This window comes from Theobroma cacao, chromosome 1, assembly GCF_000208745.1.
Source record: "Theobroma cacao cultivar B97-61/B2 chromosome 1, Criollo_cocoa_genome_V2, whole genome shotgun sequence".
NCBI classification, from domain to species: Eukaryota; Viridiplantae; Streptophyta; class Magnoliopsida; order Malvales; family Malvaceae; genus Theobroma; species Theobroma cacao.
Window position 1 is genome coordinate 33,473,892 of NC_030850.1, and position 24,238 is coordinate 33,498,129.

Below are 24,238 nucleotides of genomic sequence, written 5' to 3' on the forward strand. Positions count from 1 at the left end.
GATCAGGGGTTCAAGTAAAAGGGAAAGGGTGATGATGATAAACAACACTTACCATGTTGAATTTTTAAGATCACTTGATTAAAACCATAGACCTATCATGTGCTCCGAATTATAAAAGGGAGTTTATGGCCAACACTTACCATGTTGAATTTTTAAGATCACTTTAATGCTCCTTCTCAAGTATAAAATCACGGATCTATTATGTGATGTGAATCACATAAGGGAGTTTGTACGGATTTATAGTGTGATATGAATTAGAGAAGGGGGCCAACAAACGGGTACACTTGTTTTGATACCATGTTAAATTTTTAATATGAGCATCCAAAGATACTTTTGTTATATCTCTATGTCTAGATTCTAAGGTACCTCTAATTTAATAAATGTGAGATTTTTATTTGCATACCTATCATGGAGGGGGCAACAATGAAAGAGACAACTCTTGTTTTAATATCATGTTGAAATTTTTAGAATGAGCATCTAACCTAAATTCAATTGGCAATATATGAAGAGATCTTTATTATATTTATATAACTAGGATACTTTTAATTTAACAAATGTGGAAATTCTTTCTCACCATTCAATAATGCCCCTCACGTGTGGGGATTACGGACCTATCACGTGACATAAATCATAGAGTTGGGTCTACGAAGGGGCTAACAAATGAGGGCAATGTTTGTTTAAATACTATATTGAATTTTTTAAAACAAGTATTCAACCTAAAACCAATGCGTAATAGATGGTTCCTATGTGAAGGTCAGGGGGAGTATTGAAATAATGAGAAAGAGAAATCTCACATCTATTATATTAAGAATATCTTAATATATATAAATACATAGAAAAATCTTTTCATTTATTATCAATTGATTTTAAGTTAAATATATGTCTTAAAAATTTAAATATTAGAGATATCTTAAATATATATAAATGTATAAAAAACATTTTCACTTATTGTTAATTGATTTTAAATTGAATAACCATCTTAAAATTTAACACAATCTCTAGTGATGGCTAACTCTCTTCCAAACCTATCCCAAGGGATTGCAAGAAGTTTAACAATTGTTGTGATCTTTATGATTTAGTTTTAGTTTTTTTTTTAATTTGTAAATTTAATTACATTAGATAAATTAGTTAATGTAAAAATAAGTTAATAAGAGTTGATTTGGTGTTGGTTAGTATATAATATTAGTTAGATGCTTTGAAAAATTATGAGGTGATATAGTTGTAGTGATGCCTAAAAATCCAAATTCACATTTAAGATGATTTTATAATGCACAATTTATATTATCAAGATAATTTTGATATAAGCTAAACTCTGTTATTAATTATTAAAAAGTTCATTGAGATCGGATTTTTTTATACATGAAATTATTTAGATTTAATGGTGGATTACAGTTTCTGTAGAAAATAACAAAGATCTAAGAAAAGATTTTAATTGCTTGATAGCTAATTTGTTTGATTGCTTGATGAAAATAAAAGATTATATGGGAGCTATTTATAATAACCAACTAGACCTAAACTTATTTGGTATGTAAATAAAGCAAATAGTAAATAAAAAAGTATTCTAATCTTAAATTTCCTCGGAGAACAAGTAAAGTAAAAAGAAAATAAGAAAAGATTACATAAGGAAATATTTTCTCATTAATTTGAGGATACCTGTACATTTCGTAACAATCTCTCTCAAGCCAGTGTAGGTGATAGGTTTGGACTCCACCAAACTTGCCATAGTTATTATGGGTATCCATCTTGTGCCTCTCTCAAATTGGTGGAAAGTAAACCCCAATAAAGTTGATAATGAGAGTTCCTTATTTGTTTTCGTCAAGTATTGTTATCAGTTGATCAAACTGAATTTGAGATAACCTTGTTGGATTTAAAATAATCTGTTATGGATTTGCTTATTGTTGGGAATGTATGCCCTTTTTCTTTTCCTATCAATTTGGTGGATATCCTACAATCTCAAAACAATTTTCGTACAGTGTTCAGATTTTAACTTCTTATTTGGATCTTGATTGCCCTCTCCAATATATACTTTGAATGTTGTTGCCTCCACAATTGGCCTTGTCATCGTCTACTTTTTTGAACTCAATAAAGAATAAGCAATTGCTAAAGTTGATAATGGATCCTTACAGAGAATATTTGATCTTACAATAGCATAGGAATCGTTCAATCCCGTTAGAAACTAATGTAATTTTTCTTCTTTTTTTTCTCTAGCCAAGACTTCACACATACAATTCCTACATTCTTATGCATGAAACTTGAAAAAACTTTCAAGTTGATCCCAAAGTCCTTTCATTTTTGTATAGCAACCTAATATTGCCAATTCATCTTATCTAGTGTTAACTATTTTTCTTTTTAGTTCTTGAATTCGAAGTTCTCTCCCAAGTGAAAACCTTTCTTCAAAATCTCTCTAGATGTCATAAACAATGTCATGATATACAATGCTGTTACGTAACTCTTCATTGAGTGATTTTAACTCCTTCTTTTAGTTTTGATAATTTTTCATCCATGAATATCATCTAGTGTTTCGATCTCAGAGCATTGACAATAACACTCCTCTATGTTGAATAGTTGATGTCTTTTTAATATATGGGATACCAAATAAAAAAGTATTCTAATTCTAGACTTTTTTAAACTACAAGTAAAATAAAAAAAATTATATAAAAAAATAATTTTAAAGATATTTTCTTTTTGATTTGAAGATACTCATTTATTTTATCATAGTTGGATACAACTTATTAATTATTATTTTAAAATATGGATTTACTGAGTCCACGTCATTCGCTATCTTTGTCGTAGTTTCCGAACGCGATTTCATCATGAGTTACGTCACTTCCATGCTTGTAAAAAAAAACTACCTAAAAAATCAACAAATTAATAAATTTTAGCTTCAAGGAAGCAATAAGAGTGGAGCAATTAATTTCAAAGTGGCATATATAGCTAGACATACTTCAACTTTCTCTATAACTTAATTTGCAAGCACTTGGAGTGCATGCTTCACCGTGCAACAGCTGGGTTTGAAATTAAAGCAAACAAAATGTTTGGAGGGTAAATCTTACTCTCCTGCCATGATGATGCTGTTTAATTTCAATGAACACATGATCAAGTTTAACGGCTCTGATTTCTAGCTAGTGAAATTTTCCTTCAATAATTGATTAGTTTAGTAATTAATTAATTATAGTAATACAAATGATGGTGACTGGTTATAAAAAAAAAAAAAAAGAGTGTGAATATATTCCAAAGGTTCTTTTTTATATAGTTCTAGTGCTTTGTTAGCTGGTTTCTTGTGAAGTTCAGGTGTACCTCCTTCTCAAACTATATAGTTTTGTTTCAATGATATATGTATATACTAGTCCTATACTAAAGGTTTACATGATAATTAAGTTGGTAAACCAGTTTTGGAGAATTTGGGTCCACAAGCAGTACCTTTTCCATGGAAAAAAACAAAAGTTACCACTTACCAATGATATTTTTGGGGCAGACCCAAATCCCAGTGCGAAATAGAAAATGATTTTTGACTAATACTACTAGCATTGAGTCAGCTAGAAAGGATGAGAAACACACGGTATTTTTACGTCTAGTGATTTTGTTAGGTCAAATCAAGATAACTAAATAAATGAGAGTGATTTTGTTAGGTCAAATCAAGATAAATAAATAATTAAATAAATGAAAGTGATTTTGTTAGGTCTCTACCACTTGATTTTTGACTGTTAGATGCTTTCAAATTTTTTTTTTACAAGTAATAAGCTTTGGTACAATGTAAGATGCCTGAGATGGTAATTTGAAATAAACAATGTGACAGCGAGTGATTCCAGGCTAATTGGTCGCCATCCCCATGTTTACAGATCTTTTTTCAATTAATATCTCGAATATATCTTTTTTTTTTCATTAACAAAACTATATGGAAAAATTTTACTCTCACAAAGCGTTAAACTATTAAATGTGAATAAATAAGTTAACTTTGAATTGAAAATATTTTTATAATTTTATTGGGTAAAATTAAGAGTTTAACCTCATGTGAGAATAGAAGTTAAGCCATTTAATTAGAAAAAAAAGATAACTAAACAATATTAATTGTGAAAAAAGAAATTTAAAAGTGACATCTGAGAAAAGTTAAATTTACCCTTTTTTTATTTTCTATCATTGAGTAAAATGAATTCATCAACCAATTGTTTATTATTCTATACATAAAATATGTGCAAAAATCTTTATATCCTATACATTTACAAATATTATAAATATATTCTAACAATATGTATTAAAATAGTAAAGAAAATTTCAAATGCTTTTAAATGGCCTAACATTCAAACCGAAAACAGAAAAAGAAGTAAAAAAAAGTTATAATTGGAAAATTATTATAAGGAAATATAAAATTACCAAAATAAGTTATGGATACAATTATGTAAAATTTGATTAATTATTGTTCTTTTTTCTCATATTTCTAATTACTCTAATTTATTCTTAGCCTAAGCTATTAATCAGCGGGCTCGGGCCCAACTTCCGTAGAATAACATTATTGGGCCCAAAGTACGGCCCAACTGGAAATAAAAATCAGGCTTTTGTTTGGCTTGAAAATATTACTATCTTGCTCGGATAGATGAGAGAGTTCTCGCGGGGAGTAACCGTACAAACGGAAAAAGCAAGCGAATGGGAACAGTAACAGCGCCATGGAAGCAGCTTCTTCTCAACGCTTTGGAATCAAATTCCCATATCAAACACTCTTCCTTCTTTCAACTCGTTAGACTTTCTCCTCTTCATTTTTCCTTTAATTTTTTTTGTGGTTAAATTTTTGAAGAATCATTAGTTACTGTTGCTTTTTTTTTTTTACTTACGATTTTAGGCAACAATTGGATCTAATGGAAGACCCTCGAATCGCACTGTGGTGTTTAGGTAGCCTATTGACTAATCTGTGTGCAAATGCTTGTGGATTCTAATTTTTGTTTGGAATTGAAAGTGTTTTGCTTGAATTTACAGAGGATTTCAAGAGAACAGTGACAAGTTCCAAATTAATACTGATAGCAGGAGTCACAAGGTTCCTATATTTAATTATTCCCCTTTTTCAAGACTCTTGCAATTCTCACACTAACCTTTTCTTCTATTGAAATTTTGTTGAAATGGGGGTTTTTTTTTTCATTTTGGGATAAATTTTTCTTATTGCGGGAGTTGTGTAAAAACTTATTTGTTGGGCTTGATTCTTAATTTGCAGATAGAAGAGCTGAAACATTGCCCTTTTGCTGAGGTAAATTTTGTTTGAGGTATACCCCATTATTTTGAAACCCTGTTTTGTTCTTATGTTCGAATGCGTACTTGTACTTAGCATAGGGATTTACTGTTGAAGCTTTTTTTAAAAAAAATCTTATGTAATTCTTTCCTTAATGCTTATATATAAATTGGGTTTTCTTTCTTGGTTGAAGATATGTTGGTACTTTACTGATTCTTGGGAGCAGTTTCGAATCAGTGGAAGAATTGATGTTATTGATGGATCCAATCCTGAGGCTCTGAAACTTCAGGTTGGATAAGAATCAACCCAATTTTGAGTGCATTATATGAACTGATTTTTGTTGTTAATATTAATGACTTAGTACTATGGTGGTTTGCTGAAGTTGCCAGAATGAACAATTTATCCAATAAGTTTTATTGCGTGGTGATGGTGGTTAACATTAATAGAACATAATTACCAAATGTTTCCCATCGAATAGAATTATCATTTGGTTTGTTTGTTAATCTATAAGCTACAATAGCACAATTCTTTTGTTACTAACAGAAATAACATTTTAAGTACAATTTGTGGCTTATTTCATGATAGCTGAAGCTTTAGGCTTTAGTTGTTTTGAGTATGTTAAGTCCAAAACTCAACATTGGTATTCCGATCCTTACAGTAGTTTACATTTAAATAATGCATAACAATATTTCAAATGAGTTGTCATGTGCATTCGCATTCTCCTCTAGAAAAGGTAGTTGTTTTACTAACCTATAGCCTGTCTATGCTTTAATTGCTTCAAACTCTCTCAAGATGGGGGAAAAAAGGAAGAAAAGGACAATTAGAGTTAGTGTTGTCACTTATCGGGATATACTTCATGTCTTCCTCATTCAGTTTATAATCATATTGCAGCAAAGGGAGAAATCTTGGTTCGCTAGTTCTGTTAAATCAAGGCTACAATACTTGGGTCCAATTCCAGGTTTCCCCTGCATAAGTGAGCACCCTAATCAGGAAATTGCTTTAGATCCTTCAACTGGCCCAGTTGGTGCATTTTGTCTGCTGGTTCTTGATCCTGATCAGGTTTAATATCTTGTTTACAGTTACTTTCCTTTAAAAATCAGAAAAGGGAGAATTCTGAGGTAGAAATAGGCAGGGAATAGGGAGCTATATTCCTCTCTTCATTTGATTGTTTTGATGTTAATTTTAGAATTTATCATATAATTTGCAGGTTGATTATTTAAATTTGAAGAGTAACCAGAGGCTTAAGTTTATATCCACACTAGGTCTGAATGGAGTGAAAAGCTGGACTTCAGAGAGAATCAACCCATAATTTCTGTTTTCTATTTCTAAAACCATAGTATGAACAGACATTGACATCTTCTAACCATTTAACTGATCTGGTGTGATTGATCTCGAAGAAACCTATTAATCTGTTGTATAATTTATTATTCTCTCCTGCAGTTGATTTTAGATATTTCATAAATTTTCTTTCTTTCACTCCTTTTGTTAAGTACAAAGTATGGCTCATTCAAAAAGACTTGTGACTATTTTCAAATGAAAACCTACTAAATACTGTTTACTGGATCTGCATTCCTATTTAAAGCCCTTGAATCTGAATCTTCCGGTAAAGCGTCTTTGGTTGAGAAGTTATTACACTATAGTTTATTAGTTTCTTGGAATGAAGTCTTATACAAACTGTTAACTGTTACACATGCAATTTGATGCAATTGAGCCCTTGAAATCAGTATTAGTGGGATGTCTGAAAGCCTCCCAGATATTGTGTCTTCCCGAAATGAGTATCTGTTACATACATTTAAGACACTGAAATGGTCAATGAGCAATTGTTTCAACATTATGGAATACTAATTAAGCCAGAGGCCTTTCTATGAAAGGGATAGGATATTCTTCTGCTCTTTGGACAAGAAACTACCACTTTCTTAATACTCTTTCTTCATGTATCCTATCTTCTGAAAGTGATGCTTTTGTTTATGAGAGGTGATCGCACCAGTCTTGCTAAATAAGGACTTAAGTTGTGGAATGCTTTCCTCCTTCAGAGTATTGTGGGCTGCTTTTTTTTTTATAGTACGGTCAGGAGTATCTTCAGGCTTTGTTTGGGTTGAAATTTGAATCCCTCTCAGGACTATCTTAAGATGTATTCTCCCTCATTGACATGTTGCATTCAGAGGTTTGCTTTCGGTGTGTTCCATTGAACCCGTGTGGCTGTATTAGTTGGGCTGTTACTAAGCCATTAGTTACATATATTTATTTATTATGAATTGATGTTCCTACCCTTGTTTGTATCCTGCACTGCTTAACTTATTATAGATAAAACCCGCTTGCATAGAAAACTGTCGAAATTTTGGATCCTATAATTTGTAATGTGCTCATGCTAAGTGCCAACAATTGTACTTCCAGTTTATTGTACTACACTCAAAGCCAGTGTAGTACATGCGTTATTGTAAACGGATTTAAATTGTTGAATGACACATATACAACTCCTGCTTATTATTTGACTCTACTACATCTAAAGCATCTCAGATAAACGTTAGTCAATCCATTATTGAGCTTAAAATCCCAGGTAGGCGATTTTTGTTCCATTTTTACCCTGAAAGCCCATCCATCACGAAATGATGCTGCTGAGTGCTGAGCATCATAATGGTCAGTCAGATGAGCTCCTAAATGGTTTGATTTAAATGAATGGACAAATGCAAGCTGGATCTTTTTAAGGTACACCCCAATCCCCCTTGAGATATGGTGATCTTTTATTATTATTCCTCCAATACAGTTTAGGATCATATGAACGCTGGTGACAGGCATTTACCATCATCTTTTTCATACACTTCATGTTTCAGCTCAGTTCTTTTGACCTTACAATCTGCAGATGGGCGGTTCTAGCTATGTAAGTTGTGTTTGAATATTGATTCTTAGTTGCTTGCCCTCGTTATTACACAAGCACTTCTTATCAATTTATTAATTTTCATCAATAGAGCCATCTGTAGACATGTTTTCCACATTTTCCTCTAAGAAAATTATGTGTATATTCATATATTGTAGGGAAATGAATAGATCTATGGGGATTGTCATGGGCTTGGGATTGCAATTCATGAATCCGTTAATAATTTGCAACAATGTACTTTTCTGGCTCCTAAACAAATATCAGAACACTGTTTTCTCCCAAGTTAAGGGATACCTATGGGGAATACGAATTGTATTCCATGGAGTTCGGGACCCTTACCTTCTATCAATCCATTACCCAAACTTTTCTCGGTACCAAAGGCCAACACTCGGGAGGGTTGAACCTCTTACTGTTTCTATCCAAGGCTCAAAGGAAGGCCTGTCCCCCACTCTAGTTAATATGGCCAGGCCAGCCGGCTTGCGAATACAGTCTTTCCATTCTCCACAAACAGGGTGAATAACCGAAGCTGGCTCCCCTTTTTTGTGTTTTTTCTTGCGATAAAAGAACGCCTTTCTCCTATGCTTTTCGATTAAAGCAACTAAACTGTGCATTTTAGTATGGTGGTTGACCTACTAATTTGTCCAATTTATTTACTATTATTTCCTAAGATAGCCGAATGAATCTATCTTGGGGTTGCCCAATATTGTGGAAAGGATAATCCGCGAGCCAGAGAATCAGAGCAAAAGGAAAAAGAAGGAAAAGAAATTTGCAGTTTTATTCCTCCAATCTTTACTTCTCTACATACACAATTTGAAGATCTAAAAGAAATGGAGCAGGGTATATAACACACTTGCGCCAAAAAGAATCCTTGATCAAAAAGATCACAGCAATCCGTTTCGTCCCATTTATTCAAATCCAACGGCTCTAGCACCGCGGAAGGTCTGCAGGAGGATGAGGTAGAGTCTCCATCTCTCCTTTCCCATTCTCCACTATCAACACCGCACCTAATCCCCATGACTGGTGTATGTCTAAGTGGCAATGCATAAACCAAACCCCTGAATATGACACAAGAATCCAATTATATTTAATTAACAACGATATACCAATTTGAGTAGTAATGTTTTTTGTTGAAAAAAGAGAGAGAGTATCGTACCAGGATTGTCAGCAACAAATCGAATAGCTGCCCATCCTCCTACAGGGACTCCAATTGTGTTTATATAAGGTGGATCAACCAAGTTAAAATTGGCAGTCTGTGGGTTGAAATTCCCCGTACCATATCCGACGACATAGAAGCTGTAGCCATGAAGATGAATTGGGTGGTTTTCAGTGGTGACTGTGCCAGTGTCCTGGAAGATAAGCTGCACCCTGCTTCCGAATTCAAGGACCTTGGTCCTCGTTCCATTGATGGCCTGTGTGTTATTAGGAGCATTGTTCGGTGCCCCATTGACGAAGTCATAGAACCGAAGGGGTGCGCCAGGGAAGTCCTCAGTGAAATGACCACCAATCTTCTTATAGTAAGCTTCCAAAATAGAAATAGTAGGCTTGACAAAGCTTATATTGTTCATGGAAGCCGCCATAGTCCCATTGTTGGTGCCTTGGCAGTTCTGCTGCGGTGTCTTGGACCGACATTTGTTGACATTTAATCCCACGGTGACGAACAGGCTAGTATCAATCTCTTTAGGAACATTAACAGGATTAAGGCTTCTAAGCCCATCCATGACAGTCTGAACAGCAAGATTGTCATTAAAGCTCGGCAATTTAGCTGGTAATGATATACTGTTAGGAACAGCACCCAAGTATTGGAAGTAAGCAACGGCTGATATGTTTTGGAATGCAACATTCTGGGCAGACATGTAAGGTCCTATGGCCATGGAGTACTTTCCTATGGGCTGATTAGCGGTGACGAGAACGTTCATGGTCTGCCCTGGTCCCAGCATCACACGGTCCGTGGTGAATGGCTTGGTGTACTCAGCGTCAGCCTCCACAATTGTTAATTTGTGATTAGCTATGGCAAAGAAGTTCTCCATGTTTAAGCCTGCGTTAATTAGTCTTAACAAATACGTCTTCCCTGGAACCACGTCAATCTTGTAGATATCTGCATACCAATAATTATAATATTAGAAGGAAGCCTAGTTTTATTTTATCCATTCTACTTATGATTGAATAGGCAAATTAAGCAGAAAATCTAATGTCATGGTGTCTGCTAAGTAATTAATTAGGTACTATAAAGAATTACAGTATAAATTTGGCTTTTTACCATTTCTGGAGCAATTGTAATTAGGGCCCGGATGACCATTAATGGTAAATGCATCAGCCGGTGGAGCAGCTCCTCCGCTTGCTAGAACTTGCCGCTCAAGTTGTACCACGTCTCTCAGCCAATATTCCCCTGCCACATTTCCAGGTAATCTTCAGATCCAATCATATATATATATAAACCATAACAGTATTTATAACACTATATTTAAGTGTTGGATTAAAGGAGATATACCTAGGATTACGATATGCTCTTGGTAAGGGTACTTGAAAGGGTAAGGGACCCCTGTCTGAGGATACACAACAATAGCACCATAAACAGTGGCCCTAAGCCAAGAAACGTGGGCATGCCAGAAAAAGGTGCCCTTCTGCTTCACCAATGTGAACTCGTATGTGAAAGTTTGGCCAGCTTGAATGGGACACTGGGTAATGTAAGATGGACCATCGAACCAGCATGATAACTTCTGCCTGACTCCATGCCTGAAAAGATAGCCAGCAATGAGTAATGATGATAGACAATTGGTAGAGTTCTGGAGTTAACTTTCTAATTAATTAGTAATCTTCGTCATATAATTATGAGAAAATACCAGTGGATCGTGGCATTGTAGGGGGTCTCATTGGTGACCTTGACGATGATTCTATCATCTTCTTGGGCGTAAACAACAGGTCCTGGGAACATTTTGTTAATGGTCACAATCTCTTTGGTGTTACACAGTTTAGTAACTCTCAGGGTTTGTACCTATGTGCAAAGAAAACCTTATTTAGAAAGACAGAATTGAGAATATTAAGATAATTGTTGAGCATATTTCGAGACAAATGATCAAGGGATTGACCTTGAAATCGTAGAACCTGGTTGATCTCCCTCCAGGCCACTCATGTGCCATAGCTTGGAGGAAAACTTGGAGATAGGATGACATTGACATGCTTAAGCATAGAAAAAAGAAAGCGGCTATGTTGGCCATTTTGAGTAAGAGCCAGAGAGAGGCAGAGAGAGTTGAAGTGGAGACTAGGGAAGGGGTGGAGAAGGGGGGGCAATTTAAAAGGGTGAAGCCATATAATATTTTAAGCTATTATTGGAGGGAAAGTAGAAAAAATTTGTCTAGATGTATCATGTTTGTCAGCTTTCATGATTCCTCTAACATGGTTTCGTGATAATAAGGTGTTGGGGGCGTGATTATTTAGTGTGACCCATTGTGGGGAAGGATTTTAGCCGTCTCTCTGTCTTAACAGGAAAAGCAGATATTATTTTTTCTTTTGGTTCATAATCTGTCAACGTTTTCCCAGTTAAATTATGTCCTTTGACTGAGAATATAAGCACTCCAGCTTCTAGATTCGAACCCCACCTCAACAGCTACTGTCTACTCTCTTTTCATATATGTTTGCCTATATTATTTTAGTTACCACGTATAAGCATTTCTTCTCTTAATATATAAATATAACCTACGAAACTTGAAAACCAGTTATCGGAAGAAGGTTTTCATGCTAGGTTCAGCCATGAAAGCGAAGCCACACCGACCAATATGTGTTTTTTTTTGGTGAACCTTCTATTGTTTGCCTAACTGCTCCCAACCTCAGGAGCATATATCTGATAAATATTCGAATGCAAAAACCTCTAAGGCCTAAGAGCTCATTAATTACCAACATATTTGCATGAAAATAAGATATATCTCCTAAAACCATAGTAAAAAGTTGTCGACCTAGCTACCATATTTCTTAATGGACAATATTTCTTGTATGTCTAGCCAGTAAAAGACAGCCCACCCTTCCACTCGAGGGCTCGCTGTGTGCAATGGATGAATGTCGATTGAAGAGAGAAAAAGAAAAACAAGTAAAAGCACAACCGATTGGACCAACCATTTCAACTCTGTAGTACTCGGATGGAGCAAAAGGCGAGTAAAGGATGGGTTTGTTTGCAGTGCTTTTCTTAGACACCTGCCTTCTACTCAAATCATAAGCAAAGCAGGAACACGCCTTCCTAAACCAGCTTTTGTGTGAGGGGGAAAGGGAAAGGGGACCCTGGCTCTGCACTCTGCAGCATGAACTTCCAAAGCTGTCTTCTAAAATCTTTCTCCCAACTGATTAGCATTGTCTTTTTTGCTTAATTGCTCATATTATCTCCATTTTACTTGCCATCAACTGTTTTGCCTTTCCACTTTATGACTTTAGAATCTTTCTTTTTATTATTTATCGGGCTAGGAAGTAGGAACCTTGGATATGATTTTCTGGCACGTGTGATTATGTCATGACCCACCATTTTTACCTTTGATGAATGGAACCCAATATGATTTGATCCTTCAAATTATGGAATGAAGTTTTCTTTCCGTTGGTTCACTTTATGGTCATCACTTTAATTAACAATATCTAACCCTCTGGATAATAGATCAGACCTTAACTTCAAACCTTTCTTCTTTTTATCAAGTTAAACCATAATTCTCAGATAAAATCTACTTTATCAGTGCTTAAAAGAGAAGAAGACAAGAGCAATGCTTAAACGTGATATGTTGCAGCAGTGTAGACAACTTCCAATTTAAGAGAAAAGGGTATCTCGGAATGGAGCCATTGGATGATTGTGTCGCAGAGGACATGATCATGTAATTAGTAATGACTTCAATGTCACGCCACAGGGCCTGTGTTTGATATTTTCTGTCAGCGGCTGCTTTCTAATGCGTGTGGTTCCTTCTTCACATATCTCAAGCAGGTTTCCCTTCTCCTGCTGCTTCTTTTCTTCTTCTCATGAGACAGAAATGACAATAAGAACTCCGGGGTTTAATTTAATTGGAGCAGTTGGCCTAAAGCGTCCACGAAAAAGGAAATGAAAAAGATTTAAGGCCACGATTTAACTAATAAGAAAATTGAAGATTCTAACTGTTCCAATGACCTAATTTCTTCTTCTTCCTCGTCCTGTCATCTTTCTTTTTTTAGAATAACTGTTGTGAGTTTATCTATCAACATCTTAATCTCAAAACAACATGACATGCATGGATCGCTTGCATTAATATGAAAATATTTTTCTAAGGACACTTACTATCTTCATATATGCATGGAATCTTAGTTTTTCTACATGACAATGGACGTCAAGTTTAAGTGGAATAATGCAAGTTGAGACAAAAAATTTAGCTCAATAGAGCTGACTATCTCTATTTTTTTTAACTCTAAAAATGGATACTACAGGCAACAGCATAAATAACTTAGAAATAACACTAAATGATTTCATATCTCAAATCTTCTCTTTAATTAAATTTGGAGTCAGTGAGCATCTATGCATGGGATATGCACGCTGGCCAATTTGGTTGTCTTATAGTCCAAATTAATTGAGAATATAGAATTTATTATTAGTTTATTGGGAAAAATTTTCAATGTATAATGTGTACAGAGGCCATGATGATCCTGCCCAGATTCTTATATCTTTGCAGAAACAAGAATTTATTTTTTCCGTTCATTTTCTATAATAGAAGAAAAACGAAGTAAAGCTTAAAATTTGTGAGTCTTTATTACCAGAAAGCTATATGGTTTAGACAAAGTGGTGAACTATAATTTCAAGTGTGTTTTTGTGTAATAAGTAGCAACAGCAAACATGCAAGAGCAGCAATTGAAGCAGCAGCACTATCATTATCCTGATCATCATTCTAACCTGCTTATTTGCTGGATATTGTTGGAAGATATAAGGCAGTAAGACTGAATCAGGTCTCTTTTATGTGTAATTAATTTCAGAAAAATTTGCATGACAAATGGAGAAAAACAGGTTGCTCTAAAGGGTCCTTGTCTTTATGATTGCAGACACAAATGCGAAAGCCGTCCCAGTCTGCCTGCTTTCCTGATATAATCCAATCCAGTTGCCAGTCTTTTTTGGTTAACTCTTCTATTGTGGAAAACATTAAAATCAAAAAGAAACAGGAAACATAATTGTTCGTTATTAATGAACTCTGAAACGGGATCCTTTGATCGTTTTTCATTTTTGTAGGCATTTTCCTTTTGAATCCTTTGTACCCTGATTTGGGTTACAATAGCTTTCAAGGGGAAGGCTAACTTCAACCTTTTCGCACCCTTGAGCCTGTATTCCAACCAAATCATGGAGCTGTTCTTGAAGCTAAAATCTAAAACAGTATAGAAATCCCTCATTTCTCGATACCGTCTGTTCAGCTACTGATCTGAAACCTCAAACGTTCACTGTAGTTTCAGATCCATTCTCTCTTTTGTTTCCCTTCCCATGAATATGATGACAATGGACCTACCCAATACCAAGTTGTCTGACATACACTGAGCAGCCATTAAAGTTTCAACCGTTTTTTCAGTTTCCCATATATTGCACTGGACCTAAAGGTTGGCACATGAGATTCCTATAATAAAAACAAACAGGCATCAAGGTACCCCAAGTGGTAGAAAAACACTTGGTTTGGTTTGCTCAGGAAACAGATATCCAGAAATTCCTCCATAAAAAATATGCCAAATGTTGCAAAACACTAAATTTCAATGCAAAAATCTGGCTGCCTGCATGTCGGAGCTTTCGAGGATATAAATATACATGTAACTTACAGCACCAGGAGACAAAATTTATAACCAACCTCTGTAACTTCCTTGCACTCGCCCATTCTAAAATGTATTTTATTAATAAGAAATCACCTCTATCTATCACTACCAGATAATAAGATCATTACCTTTATCTAGTCCTCTGGCAATTCAAGAAAAAGCAGTTAGAGAAAACTCATGGCAACAGGATGTCTGGCTTTTTCGGTAAGGAAACAAGGTAAAGTTCATTTTCCCAGCAGTGGGATCTTAAAGGAGAAGCGAGCAAGGCTGTACATTATCCAGCGCTGCGTGCTGATGCTGATTTGCTGGAGAGACCCCAAGGATAAATAATAGCTTTGAAATGATTCACCTGACCAATCTTAAGAGAGATCGATGAGGAATCAAGAGCAAGGCAGTGTAAATTCAAAACCCAAGCACTGAACTTATCCTTTCTATGTAATATAAATGCTTTCAATTTCCCTTTCTGTGCTTTTGGTTTTTTTTTTTTTAATTTTCATTTCATTTACTATTCTTTCACACAGCAATCGTCCTGAATCAGGACAATCTACTGCATAGAATTGCATCCTCATGCCTTATAAATTTGTTTCTTATGCTGGTCAATCCCAAAAGAGTTGGCAGACAAGTAGACATACCAAGCTAAAAATCATACACAAGCTGTTTGAAGAACTGCAATCATGTATCATGATTCTAGTATCTAGATTTTGATAAGAGGATTGTGCTATCCATTTACAGGAACCACTACTACTAACTTCTGATGCAATAATTTCTTTTTGTCGTATGTTGTGATTAAGGTCTCATTTGGCGGCGCTCTCAATAATGCCAATCTTCATTTAGCTGGACATATAAATGCAATTTTTAACACCTAATATTCGACCACAGAATCTATAGGATTAAGACTTCCTAAGCAACATTAAATTGAGAAGCAATACTTCAATTACCATAATATTGCTAATAATCAGAATTTCAATGCATCAACATATCCCTAAATGTTATCGACTTAATACACAGCAACAAGTAATCTCTATGGTTTGCTCAAGCTCAACATTCTGGTTTATGAGGTTCTGAATATGAAAAAGATTCATCAATGATCTAAAGAGACAGCAGGTGACAAATCCCCCCAGATACTAAACTGAACAAAGCTTTCATCACAAGGGTACAGCCCCTGAATTAAATATATATCAAGTTGACATCTCATTCACCCAGAGAATCATTGATAGATGATTAAAGCTCTCGCCATTAAAAAAAAAAAAGTTAACTATAGCAATACAAGAAACTCTTTTATCTTTGCACAGATTTAGGAAGTTCAGGTTAATATATCAGCTGAACAATTTGGAGTTCCAGGTTTACAAGATTAATGAAGTAGACAAGAAGATTTTTTAGAGCCAAAAGGAACTATTGACTAAGATAAAGAGCTCCCTCTCAAAGGGAAAAAATTGCTCCTCTGGTACCACAATGAACTGCAACCAATGACAATACAATGTCAACATTGAAAAGCTAAGGAACACTTTCACTATTGTATGTAATCCATCCTTGGTTTCAGACAGTGAATAAGATTTAGAAAACATGTTAGAGAGCTTGGCTTGAAGCGCAAATTCAAGCCAATCCAGCCCTTGGTATTTACTCTTCATGTGTCACCTAACCATAAGCAGCAACAACTCTGCTTCAAATTCAAAAGAATTGTGGACCAACAGTCAAGGAAAATCACCAAGAGCCCAAGCAAAAGAAAAAAGGGAAAAAGGAGGACATCAAGAACGAAATTTATTCACTCTGCTACCTGATTTAAGCAAGATAAACTTCTAGCCCCAAACATTGAACATAAACAGCAATTCTAGTCATAGGCATTAAGCATTTAATTATTCAGTTAAAACAAAAAACAAAACATTTTGTTAGTAAAATAAATACAGTAGTAACAATTCATTCACTTATTGGCAGTCCATATTCAAGGACTTATTCTTAAATTAAGTTTGCAGAGTACATAACAATGAAAAAGAAAGTTTGTCAGATCGCAATATTTCGATACATCTGCGAAATGAGTCTAAAATTGTAAGGCTGCATCATCTTCGAAATATAAAAATTAAAAATAGACAAAAATGAGAACGAAAGTCGCAAATTCCATTGCAATTTCCATTAAAATAACAAAAAAAAACCAATTTACATCAAATTATAATCCAAAGTGTTCGCAATTAACCTAGAAACAGATATACAAAAGCAAAAGAAAAGGAAAAGTACAGAAACAGAAGGACACAAACCCAACAAGACGAAATAATCAAACGTTGAGCTTATTGGCGGTGGGGTGGGTCGGAGAGGCTGGTTCGGGTTGTGGTTCAGTTTCAGTTTCGTCGTGGACGATGGGCTTGGTGAGCATGAGAGGGCGATCCTTGGCTTCCTCTTCGTCATCGAAATCGGTGGTGCTGAGGTTAATACAGGAGCAGCGCTCCAATGATGCAAAAAACGCGGAGGCCATGTTGCTGCCCACCCAGGTAGCCATACGATCTAGCTTGTCGCATGATATGAAGCCGCAGCCGTTCTCCATGGGGCTTATTTTATGAAATTTTTAGATGAGGGCTTGTAACTACAGATGTTTGTTGATGAAAGGTTAGTTGTAAAGAGAGATCGATTGGGGGAGAAAGAATTAGAATCAGTCTTCTGTTAGGTGCTTTGCTTTCTCCTTTTTTATAACGGATCGTGGATTTTGATTCTGTCCGTTGGCGTAATGTTCAGCCGGCTGGACGGGGCATTGGCCGTTACTTTTCATCCAATTTATCGACTTGTTTTCATTTTTTTATTTTAGGAATAGGGCTTCGAAAAAGTCAGGAATTGGCCCTTATTACATTTAAAGATATCAATTGTGGCTGTTGAACAGCAGGGCGCATCTAGTGTAGTGGTATCATAGTACCCTCCCACGGTACTGACCGGGGTTCGATTCCCCGGATGCGCATGCTTTATATCGTCCTTTTGCAAATATTTTTTTGCTAATTTCACCAGAATCTCAATCATCATCTTTGCGACCAAGTAGCTAGAAACGCTCCATGTCTGATATTTCCTTGCTTGCTTCCCAACATAACTCCCAGACTTACCATCATGGTACTCAGGCCACTCATCTTTGGGGAGGCGGTGTTCAGCCAGCTCTATGGCTCGTTTTGCAATTTTGAGGTCTTCCAGTCTTGATACAGGCTGCTGTGAGTAGCCATAACGGAGCTGCAAAAGAGATTCAAATCACCAGGTCAAACAATATTACAAAAACCATTTCCAAGGACAATCAAACCTTTATGGCACGTTTGGTTCGCAGAATAAATAGAAATAGAATAGAATAATTATTTTATGAAAATAAAATAAAGTAAGAATAAAATAAAATAGTTATTACTTTGTTTGGTATAATGAATGAAATAGAGTAAGAATTGTTATTATGACTTATTGCAGTGTTTAATTGGTAGAAATAAAATTGAAATAAAAAATGAATAGGTGATAAAAAGATAAAAATAACCTTGATCATATTAACATTTATTTTTATAAAAAATAAAATTATCCTTATTATAATTTAAATACATATCTATCATAATTATATTTTATCCCAATTGTTAAAAATAATTATAATTTACTCATATATTTTTATAAATAGATAATTATTCTAAAATATTTATATAAATAGATAATTATTTTTATAAATGAATTCATGAGAGCAAATTTTCTTGAGCAAACTCAGTCCAGCCAATACCCCATTTAGGCGCTTCTTATCTTTCACTAACCTCAACAATCCAACTAAAAGACTCAAACTGGTAACATTTTCAGACGCATAATTATTCCCTTCCATCAACATTCCAATCAACCTTGTACAGTTGATCTTAGTCTCAATCGACCTTTCATTTAAAATATCCACCATTAAAGATATTTTTGCGGGCTGCAATAAATCAGACTTGGAATCGAAATCAAGATTCAAGTTCACAAGAACTCCAACTACCTTTGACCCAACAGCATGAGTTGTAAAAGGACCTAACAAAGATGAAATCAAACCAACACCTCCACATGCCACAACTGTCTTCTTAGTTATCCCATGAGCTTGAACCACTTGCCTAAGCTCTTTAAGAGCTTGACCTCTAACTTGACCCTTAACTTTCTTCAAATTCTCCAAGATCTCTTTGACCATTCCTTGCACATCCTCTGACATAACCAAAATAGTGGAAGAGCGGTAGAGAGAAAGAGGGGAAGAACGGTTGAAAGAAAGAGGGGACGAGCGGTGGAGAGAGAGAGGGGACGAGCTGCGGAGAGAAAGTGGGGAAGATCGGCTGAGAGAAAGAGAAGAAGAACGGCTGAGAGAAAGAGGGGAAAAGCGAGGAAGAGTAGCTAAGAGAGAGAGAGGGGACGAGCGACGGAGAGAAAGAGGGGATGAACGGCGGAGAGAAAGAGGGGAAGATTGACTGAGAGAAGAGGGAAAGGAGGATGAAAGAGAAAAAAATTATTTTATATGGATCAAGTTGTAAATTTGTGAATAAGATAAGGGTATTTTAGTCATTAAATATTTCAAAGCAATTCTATGATTCACGAAATAGATAAAACCAGGGGGAGACTCGGGAATACTTAAAGCAAACTTCTCCCCCATTTTAAAGAATACTGATTCCTGATGAATTCTTATTCCTCATTCAACTTTTAAACTAAACAAGGGTTTAGGGATTGGCTGGGAATAGAGGGCCAAACGTGCAGTTAGTCAATTGGCGAAAGCCATATTGATTTCATACTAGATGGTTCTAAATTAATTGATTGTTTCCAATTGTTCCAGTGGAATCTATTCACACTAAATCAAGATGTTACATACCTTATGTTGTTTATCTGTAGAATCAGGCCATAGGCCATAGGACAAGTTCAGTCTTAAGATGTTGACACTGCTGAGCAGTGATCACCTAATTTTTCAAATAGCATCCACGCCCTGGGAGCATTTTAACAGCCTCTGGACAGATTTCAAATGGTACAATATTCACAAGATAACTCAAACTATGTACCATTACTTGTGGTGCACAAGTGATTATAGCAAAATGTGACGCTACAGCCTACGAAAGGCCGCAACAAGAACTAAGCAAATACTAATTAAGCCACCTAAATTGCATGTTATGCATGGAAACTATAACTGATCAAACTGAGAAATGATAAAACTATACCTGATAAAATGTGTCTGTGCCAAGGACGTTTATATCCTAATTGAAGTCCTAAATCAATCAATAGTCTCTTAATTTAAAGATCAAAGGATAGTAATAAGACAACCTTCAATATTGTTAATGGAAAAATTATATTGAAGAACATAAATGCAAATAACATATTATGGAACTTTATGTACATGATACCTACCTGGCCATGATCCAACATTATGGTAACTCCGTGGTGTGTTCTTCGGATCAAATCCAGTGACAGTTTTCCATTCATGACCCTCCGAGGCTGGATAAAACTATCTTCAAAGGCATCTGTAACAACAAATGTTGTTTAAATGTGTGAAATCAAGCCACTAGTATTTTTGGATGTGAAATCAGAGAGCTTCGGTGTGCTTATCAATTTCGCTCAAGCAGTTCCTTGTCATTTCTCACTGGTTTCAGCATCTGCCTAGAACACCTCAATGCAAACAGAAGAGGGCTTGAATCTCAATCGGATACCCATAACCAATAGTGCAAGGACATTAAATTTTATAAGTTACATTCAATCTCGATGCAATAATAAATTCACAAAATAGCAGCAACCAAGCAACTTTCGGAGCAACTCAAAGCATTGTAGCACATAAAATCAGCTCAAAACAATTAAAATGATATATTATGAGATATAGTACCATTGCTTATCAGCAATATCAAGCAAGAGTTCCCCTGTGCTACAAACTCAGACAATTACTAGCATGGTGAAACGAGGTTTAGAAAAAAGAAACTAACCAATTTGCCTTATCTTATATTATACAAAGCCAAGACAAAATCATGCACAGAAAAAACACAGGCTCTTAGGGCACTGGAATAGGTGCCAACTTATATTTGCAAAACACACTATATAATCATTGATTAGAGCAGTAGTGAAGTCTAAGTTGATACCTTGTTTCAAACAAATACTTGTATGTACCACAGAAGTCATTGAATACTTTCATAACAACAAAATGACTCATGACCATCCTTCTATCAATCATGATACACCCATTTGCACACAGAAGTGTAGCGAAACTGTCAAATTAATCTGAAAGGCAAAAGTTAAGTATCAGCTTCATTTCTCTCCGCACCTTAAGCATTTCTGAAAGCGTATAATCATGTCTGTGTCACGCCCATTTTGTTTCACTAAACATGTTGGCTTGATGGAGGGCAGCATGGCCCGTAGATGGGGCTGATCTTTAGCCATTAGGCCATGCTTGGGTGAGCAGATGAATGGGACAGGTAGTTTTGGTGCGCAAGAGGCCTAGGCAGTGGGGCGTGCAGCATTGGTGCGCAGGCACAAAAACACCTTGGGCTCACTGATGGGCAGAGTTGGCGCGCAAACAGGCAGAATTGGCGTGCAAGTAGACTGACAGAGCGGGGCACGCAGACAGACAGCTCGAGGCACTCAAGAAAGGTCCAGACTGCTCCGGAATGACAGGCAAAATTGGCGCGCAGGTAGACTGATATAGAGAGGGGCGCAGACAAACAGTGCGAGGCACCCAAGAAAGGCCCAAACTGCGCTGGAAGGACTAGCCAGCCCGACAGGCGAGCTAGTCATTACCTAGCCGTTGGCCAATGGCCTAGGGGCGCATCAGATAGCCCAAATAGACTCCAAACGGCACTAGGACCGTTGGGAACCCCTTAGGACTGTTGGGGGAAGCTTCCCATTATAAAAGGGACCTTGGGGGACCTTGCCAAGGAGTGTGGCCGATTGGGTGCTAATTGGCTAGAGAGAGGGCAGTGAGGAAGACTACTAGCAAGTGGGCAGTGGGGTTGGTTGCTGAGTGAGCAGAGTTGGGAACCGAGGGGATAAGCGACTGGGCACTTGGGGGCCATTGTGGGGCCTAGAGTGAGTGTCAGCCAAAGATACTGGGTTGGGGTGCTACGGCACATTATGTACTTGGCTTAGGCCACCCTTGTACATTTGTATTATTGAGTGTAAATACAAAACCCAATTTTCCTACTTGCTTCCTTGTTGCATTGTGCCTTTCTATTTGAGTACTGGTTGCCTCGAATGAGTGAGAGTGAGGGCCAGACTAGGCACTCGAGATTAGCGTGCTGCCAGACGAGGGACTACTAGAGGTGGTGCTCTTCAGGCAAAGGCTCGACACACGAGTGTCCTGGGTGTACGAATAAGAGGCTTAGCCGGCGGGGCTCGGCTAATTGAGCATTCTGGCATTTGAGATTTTGCTTTCACATCAGTAATCTTGTCAAGAGGAACCATCCTTGACCGGGTAAGGTTGGCTTAGCCACCGAAGCGACCCAAGAAGGGGCGTGGTTGAGAGTTGCACGGGTGCAGAGAGAAAACCCCCGTGACACCTGCACTTGGTATATGACCTTAGTTGTATGATCCATCAAAACCCAGAATCAACAAGTGTAACTCTTCCTATTGCACTGTAACCAAGGTTTTCTTCTACCAAGGTGAATCATAAAAAAAATTTGGCAAGCATGAGATCTTCTCCAAGTGTAAAGTTGTCCTTGTCAATTAGAATACTCATAGCACTTGCATCAATATTCCATAGTATGGTAATTCATCAAATTGATATTAAAACAACATTCCTAAATAGTGAATTAAATGAATAGATGTATATAGAACAACTTGAAAGGTTTGTGGTTCCTGATCAAGAAAGGAAAGTGTCTAAACTTGTTAAGTCCTTGTATAAATTACAACAAGCGCCTAAACAATGACGTTAAAACTTTAATAAGGTTGTGCTAGCTAATACCTAGAAGATTAATCAATCTAACAAATGTGTCTATAGTAAGTTCCATAATGGTAAAAGTGTCATAATTTGTTTATATGTGAATGACATGTTAATATTTAATACTGACTTAGAACAAGTGAAGGATACAAAAATATTCATATTAAACAATTTTGACATAAAAGATGTGGATGTGACAAATGTTGTTCTTGGTATAAGAATAATAGAAGATAATGATGGCATAACATTGTCTCAATCGCATTACATTTAAAAGATTATAATGAAGTATGGTAAGTCAGATTGTACACTTATATCTAAGTTGATTCACAAGTAATCCAAGCAAAATGCATTGGTGTGTTGTTTATAGAGTTCTAAGGTTCTTAAAAACTATAATGAATTATGATATTTGTTATTCAAATTTTTCGTCAATTTTAAAAGGATTTATATATACTAGTTGGAACTCAAATAGAATAGATTATACCTTTACTACAGGTTGGATTTTTACAATTGGTAGGGGTGTTGTTTATTAGGATTCTGAGAAACAATTATGGTAAGCAGATTCTACCATGGTGGCAAATAGCTTTAGCATCTTCTAGTCAAGAAAAGGAATTGTTAAAAGATTTTGCACCTATAAAATTCTGTTGGGCCTAAACCAATGTCACTAATCTTGATACATTGTGACGATGAAGTTACGATGTCGAAAGTCTATAGTTAGACATATAATGGAATGAATAGATATATTGGACTTTGACACAATATTATAAGACAACGTATTAGTGATGGTATAATCATTATAAGCTTTGTGAGATATAGTGAAAATTTGACAGATCCATTTATCAAAGGACTTACAAAGGACTAGGTATTAAAAACCTCAAAAGGGATGGGTTTAAACCCTATTGTCATGACGTGTGGGTCCGGGAACCCGTCCGCCGGACGCGAGCCAAAATTAAAATTGTGTGGGTGTGGGAGTCGCCACCAATCTTTTTTATCTAAGGTGTGATTGGTCACCTATTAACCCGATTCTTAATCGACGGAGTCCTAAATTAATTTTAGGTTCGTCGAAAGAACGAGAACTGGTCCACGTTTTTTAGAGATGGGTTCGGAAGTGCGGTTACGCACGGAGAAGGGTTAGCACCTCCGTGACGCCCGTTCTACGAACGGTACCATGTAATCTTAAGTTATCTTAATATAGCATTTTCTTAGTTTAATCTCTATTTTATTAATTATATTTTTATTGAATTGACAGACTGAGTTTTTTTATTTGGTTTTACGTATGCACATGATGCAAGCGTAAAATGATGTTATGACTTCTTTATTTTAAATGATGGAGTCGGTAATCTTTTATTGAAAAATTATTCGAAGACCATCCCAACGCTTTGGTGAAGTTTCGAAATTCTCCTCACCTAGAGATATCCCCGGAAGAGCTCGTCTCTACAAGCTCCTCGGGGAAATCCCATCATCGGGATTCCCGCGCCATTTGCAAAATAAGAGTGGCATGCAATGACAGTATAAAATGATG

At 36.1% G+C, this 24,238-nt stretch overlaps 3 protein-coding genes and 1 non-coding gene across 5 annotated transcripts; 2 read left to right on the forward strand and 2 right to left on the reverse strand.

The window, feature by feature from the left end:
- Positions 4,577-6,778, forward strand: LOC18613949 (pyridoxine/pyridoxamine 5'-phosphate oxidase 2). 2 transcript variants are annotated; one of them, XM_007051443.2, is made up of 7 exons: positions 4,577-4,731; positions 4,835-4,884; positions 4,969-5,026; positions 5,201-5,233; positions 5,409-5,504; positions 6,107-6,274; positions 6,423-6,778. In XM_007051443.2, exons 1-7 carry the CDS (start codon positions 4,642-4,644, stop codon positions 6,522-6,524), a joined length of 597 nt encoding a protein of 198 aa, XP_007051505.2. In that variant the 5' UTR covers positions 4,577-4,641; the 3' UTR covers positions 6,525-6,778. The 2 variants fall into 2 exon arrangements, with proteins under 2 accessions (XP_007051505.2, XP_007051506.1); XM_007051444.2 differs by lacking the exon at positions 5,409-5,504.
- Positions 8,843-11,354, reverse strand: LOC18613951 (laccase-6). Its single transcript, XM_018114002.1, has 6 exons — positions 11,177-11,354; positions 10,931-11,082; positions 10,579-10,823; positions 10,348-10,476; positions 9,244-10,185; positions 8,843-9,145 (listed from the first exon to the last, which is right to left on the reverse strand). The coding sequence occupies exons 1-6, from the start codon at positions 11,303-11,305 to the stop codon at positions 9,015-9,017; spliced, it is 1,728 nt and encodes a 575-aa protein (XP_017969491.1). The 5' UTR covers positions 11,306-11,354; the 3' UTR covers positions 8,843-9,014.
- Positions 17,658-20,352, reverse strand: LOC18613953. Its single transcript, XM_018118332.1, has 2 exons — positions 20,208-20,352; positions 17,658-18,068 (listed from the first exon to the last, which is right to left on the reverse strand). The coding sequence occupies exons 1-2, from the start codon at positions 20,280-20,282 to the stop codon at positions 17,658-17,660; spliced, it is 486 nt and encodes a 161-aa protein (XP_017973821.1). The 5' UTR covers positions 20,283-20,352.
- Positions 17,738-17,808, forward strand: TRNAG-CCC. Its single transcript has one exon. It is a non-coding gene; the product is annotated as a tRNA-Gly (tRNA).

Excerpts from the sequence above, each read along its gene's own strand:
- LOC18613949 (XM_007051443.2), top strand. The coding sequence starts at position 4,642 with ATGGGAACAGTAACAGCGCCATGGAAGCAGCTTCTTCTCAACGCTTTG. Across the intron at positions 4,732-4,834 it reads ACTCTTCCTTCTTTCAACTC|GCAACAATTGGATCTAATGG; the intron begins GTTAGACTTTCT and ends TTACGATTTTAG. Across the intron at positions 5,027-5,200 it reads CTGATAGCAGGAGTCACAAG|ATAGAAGAGCTGAAACATTG; the intron begins GTTCCTATATTT and ends CTTAATTTGCAG.
- LOC18613951 (XM_018114002.1), bottom strand. The coding sequence starts at position 11,305 with ATGGCCAACATAGCCGCTTTCTTTTTTCTATGCTTAAGCATGTCAATG. Across the intron at positions 11,083-11,176 it reads CCAGGTTCTACGATTTCAAG|GTACAAACCCTGAGAGTTAC; the intron begins GTCAATCCCTTG and ends CTTTGCACATAG. Across the intron at positions 10,824-10,930 it reads TACAATGCCACGATCCACTG|GCATGGAGTCAGGCAGAAGT; the intron begins GTATTTTCTCAT and ends CTATCTTTTCAG.
- LOC18613953 (XM_018118332.1), bottom strand. The coding sequence starts at position 20,282 with ATGAATGGAAAACTGTCACTGGATTTGATCCGAAGAACACACCACGGA. Across the intron at positions 18,069-20,207 it reads TAATGTTGGATCATGGCCAG|CTCCGTTATGGCTACTCACA; the intron begins GTAGGTATCATG and ends TCTCTTTTGCAG.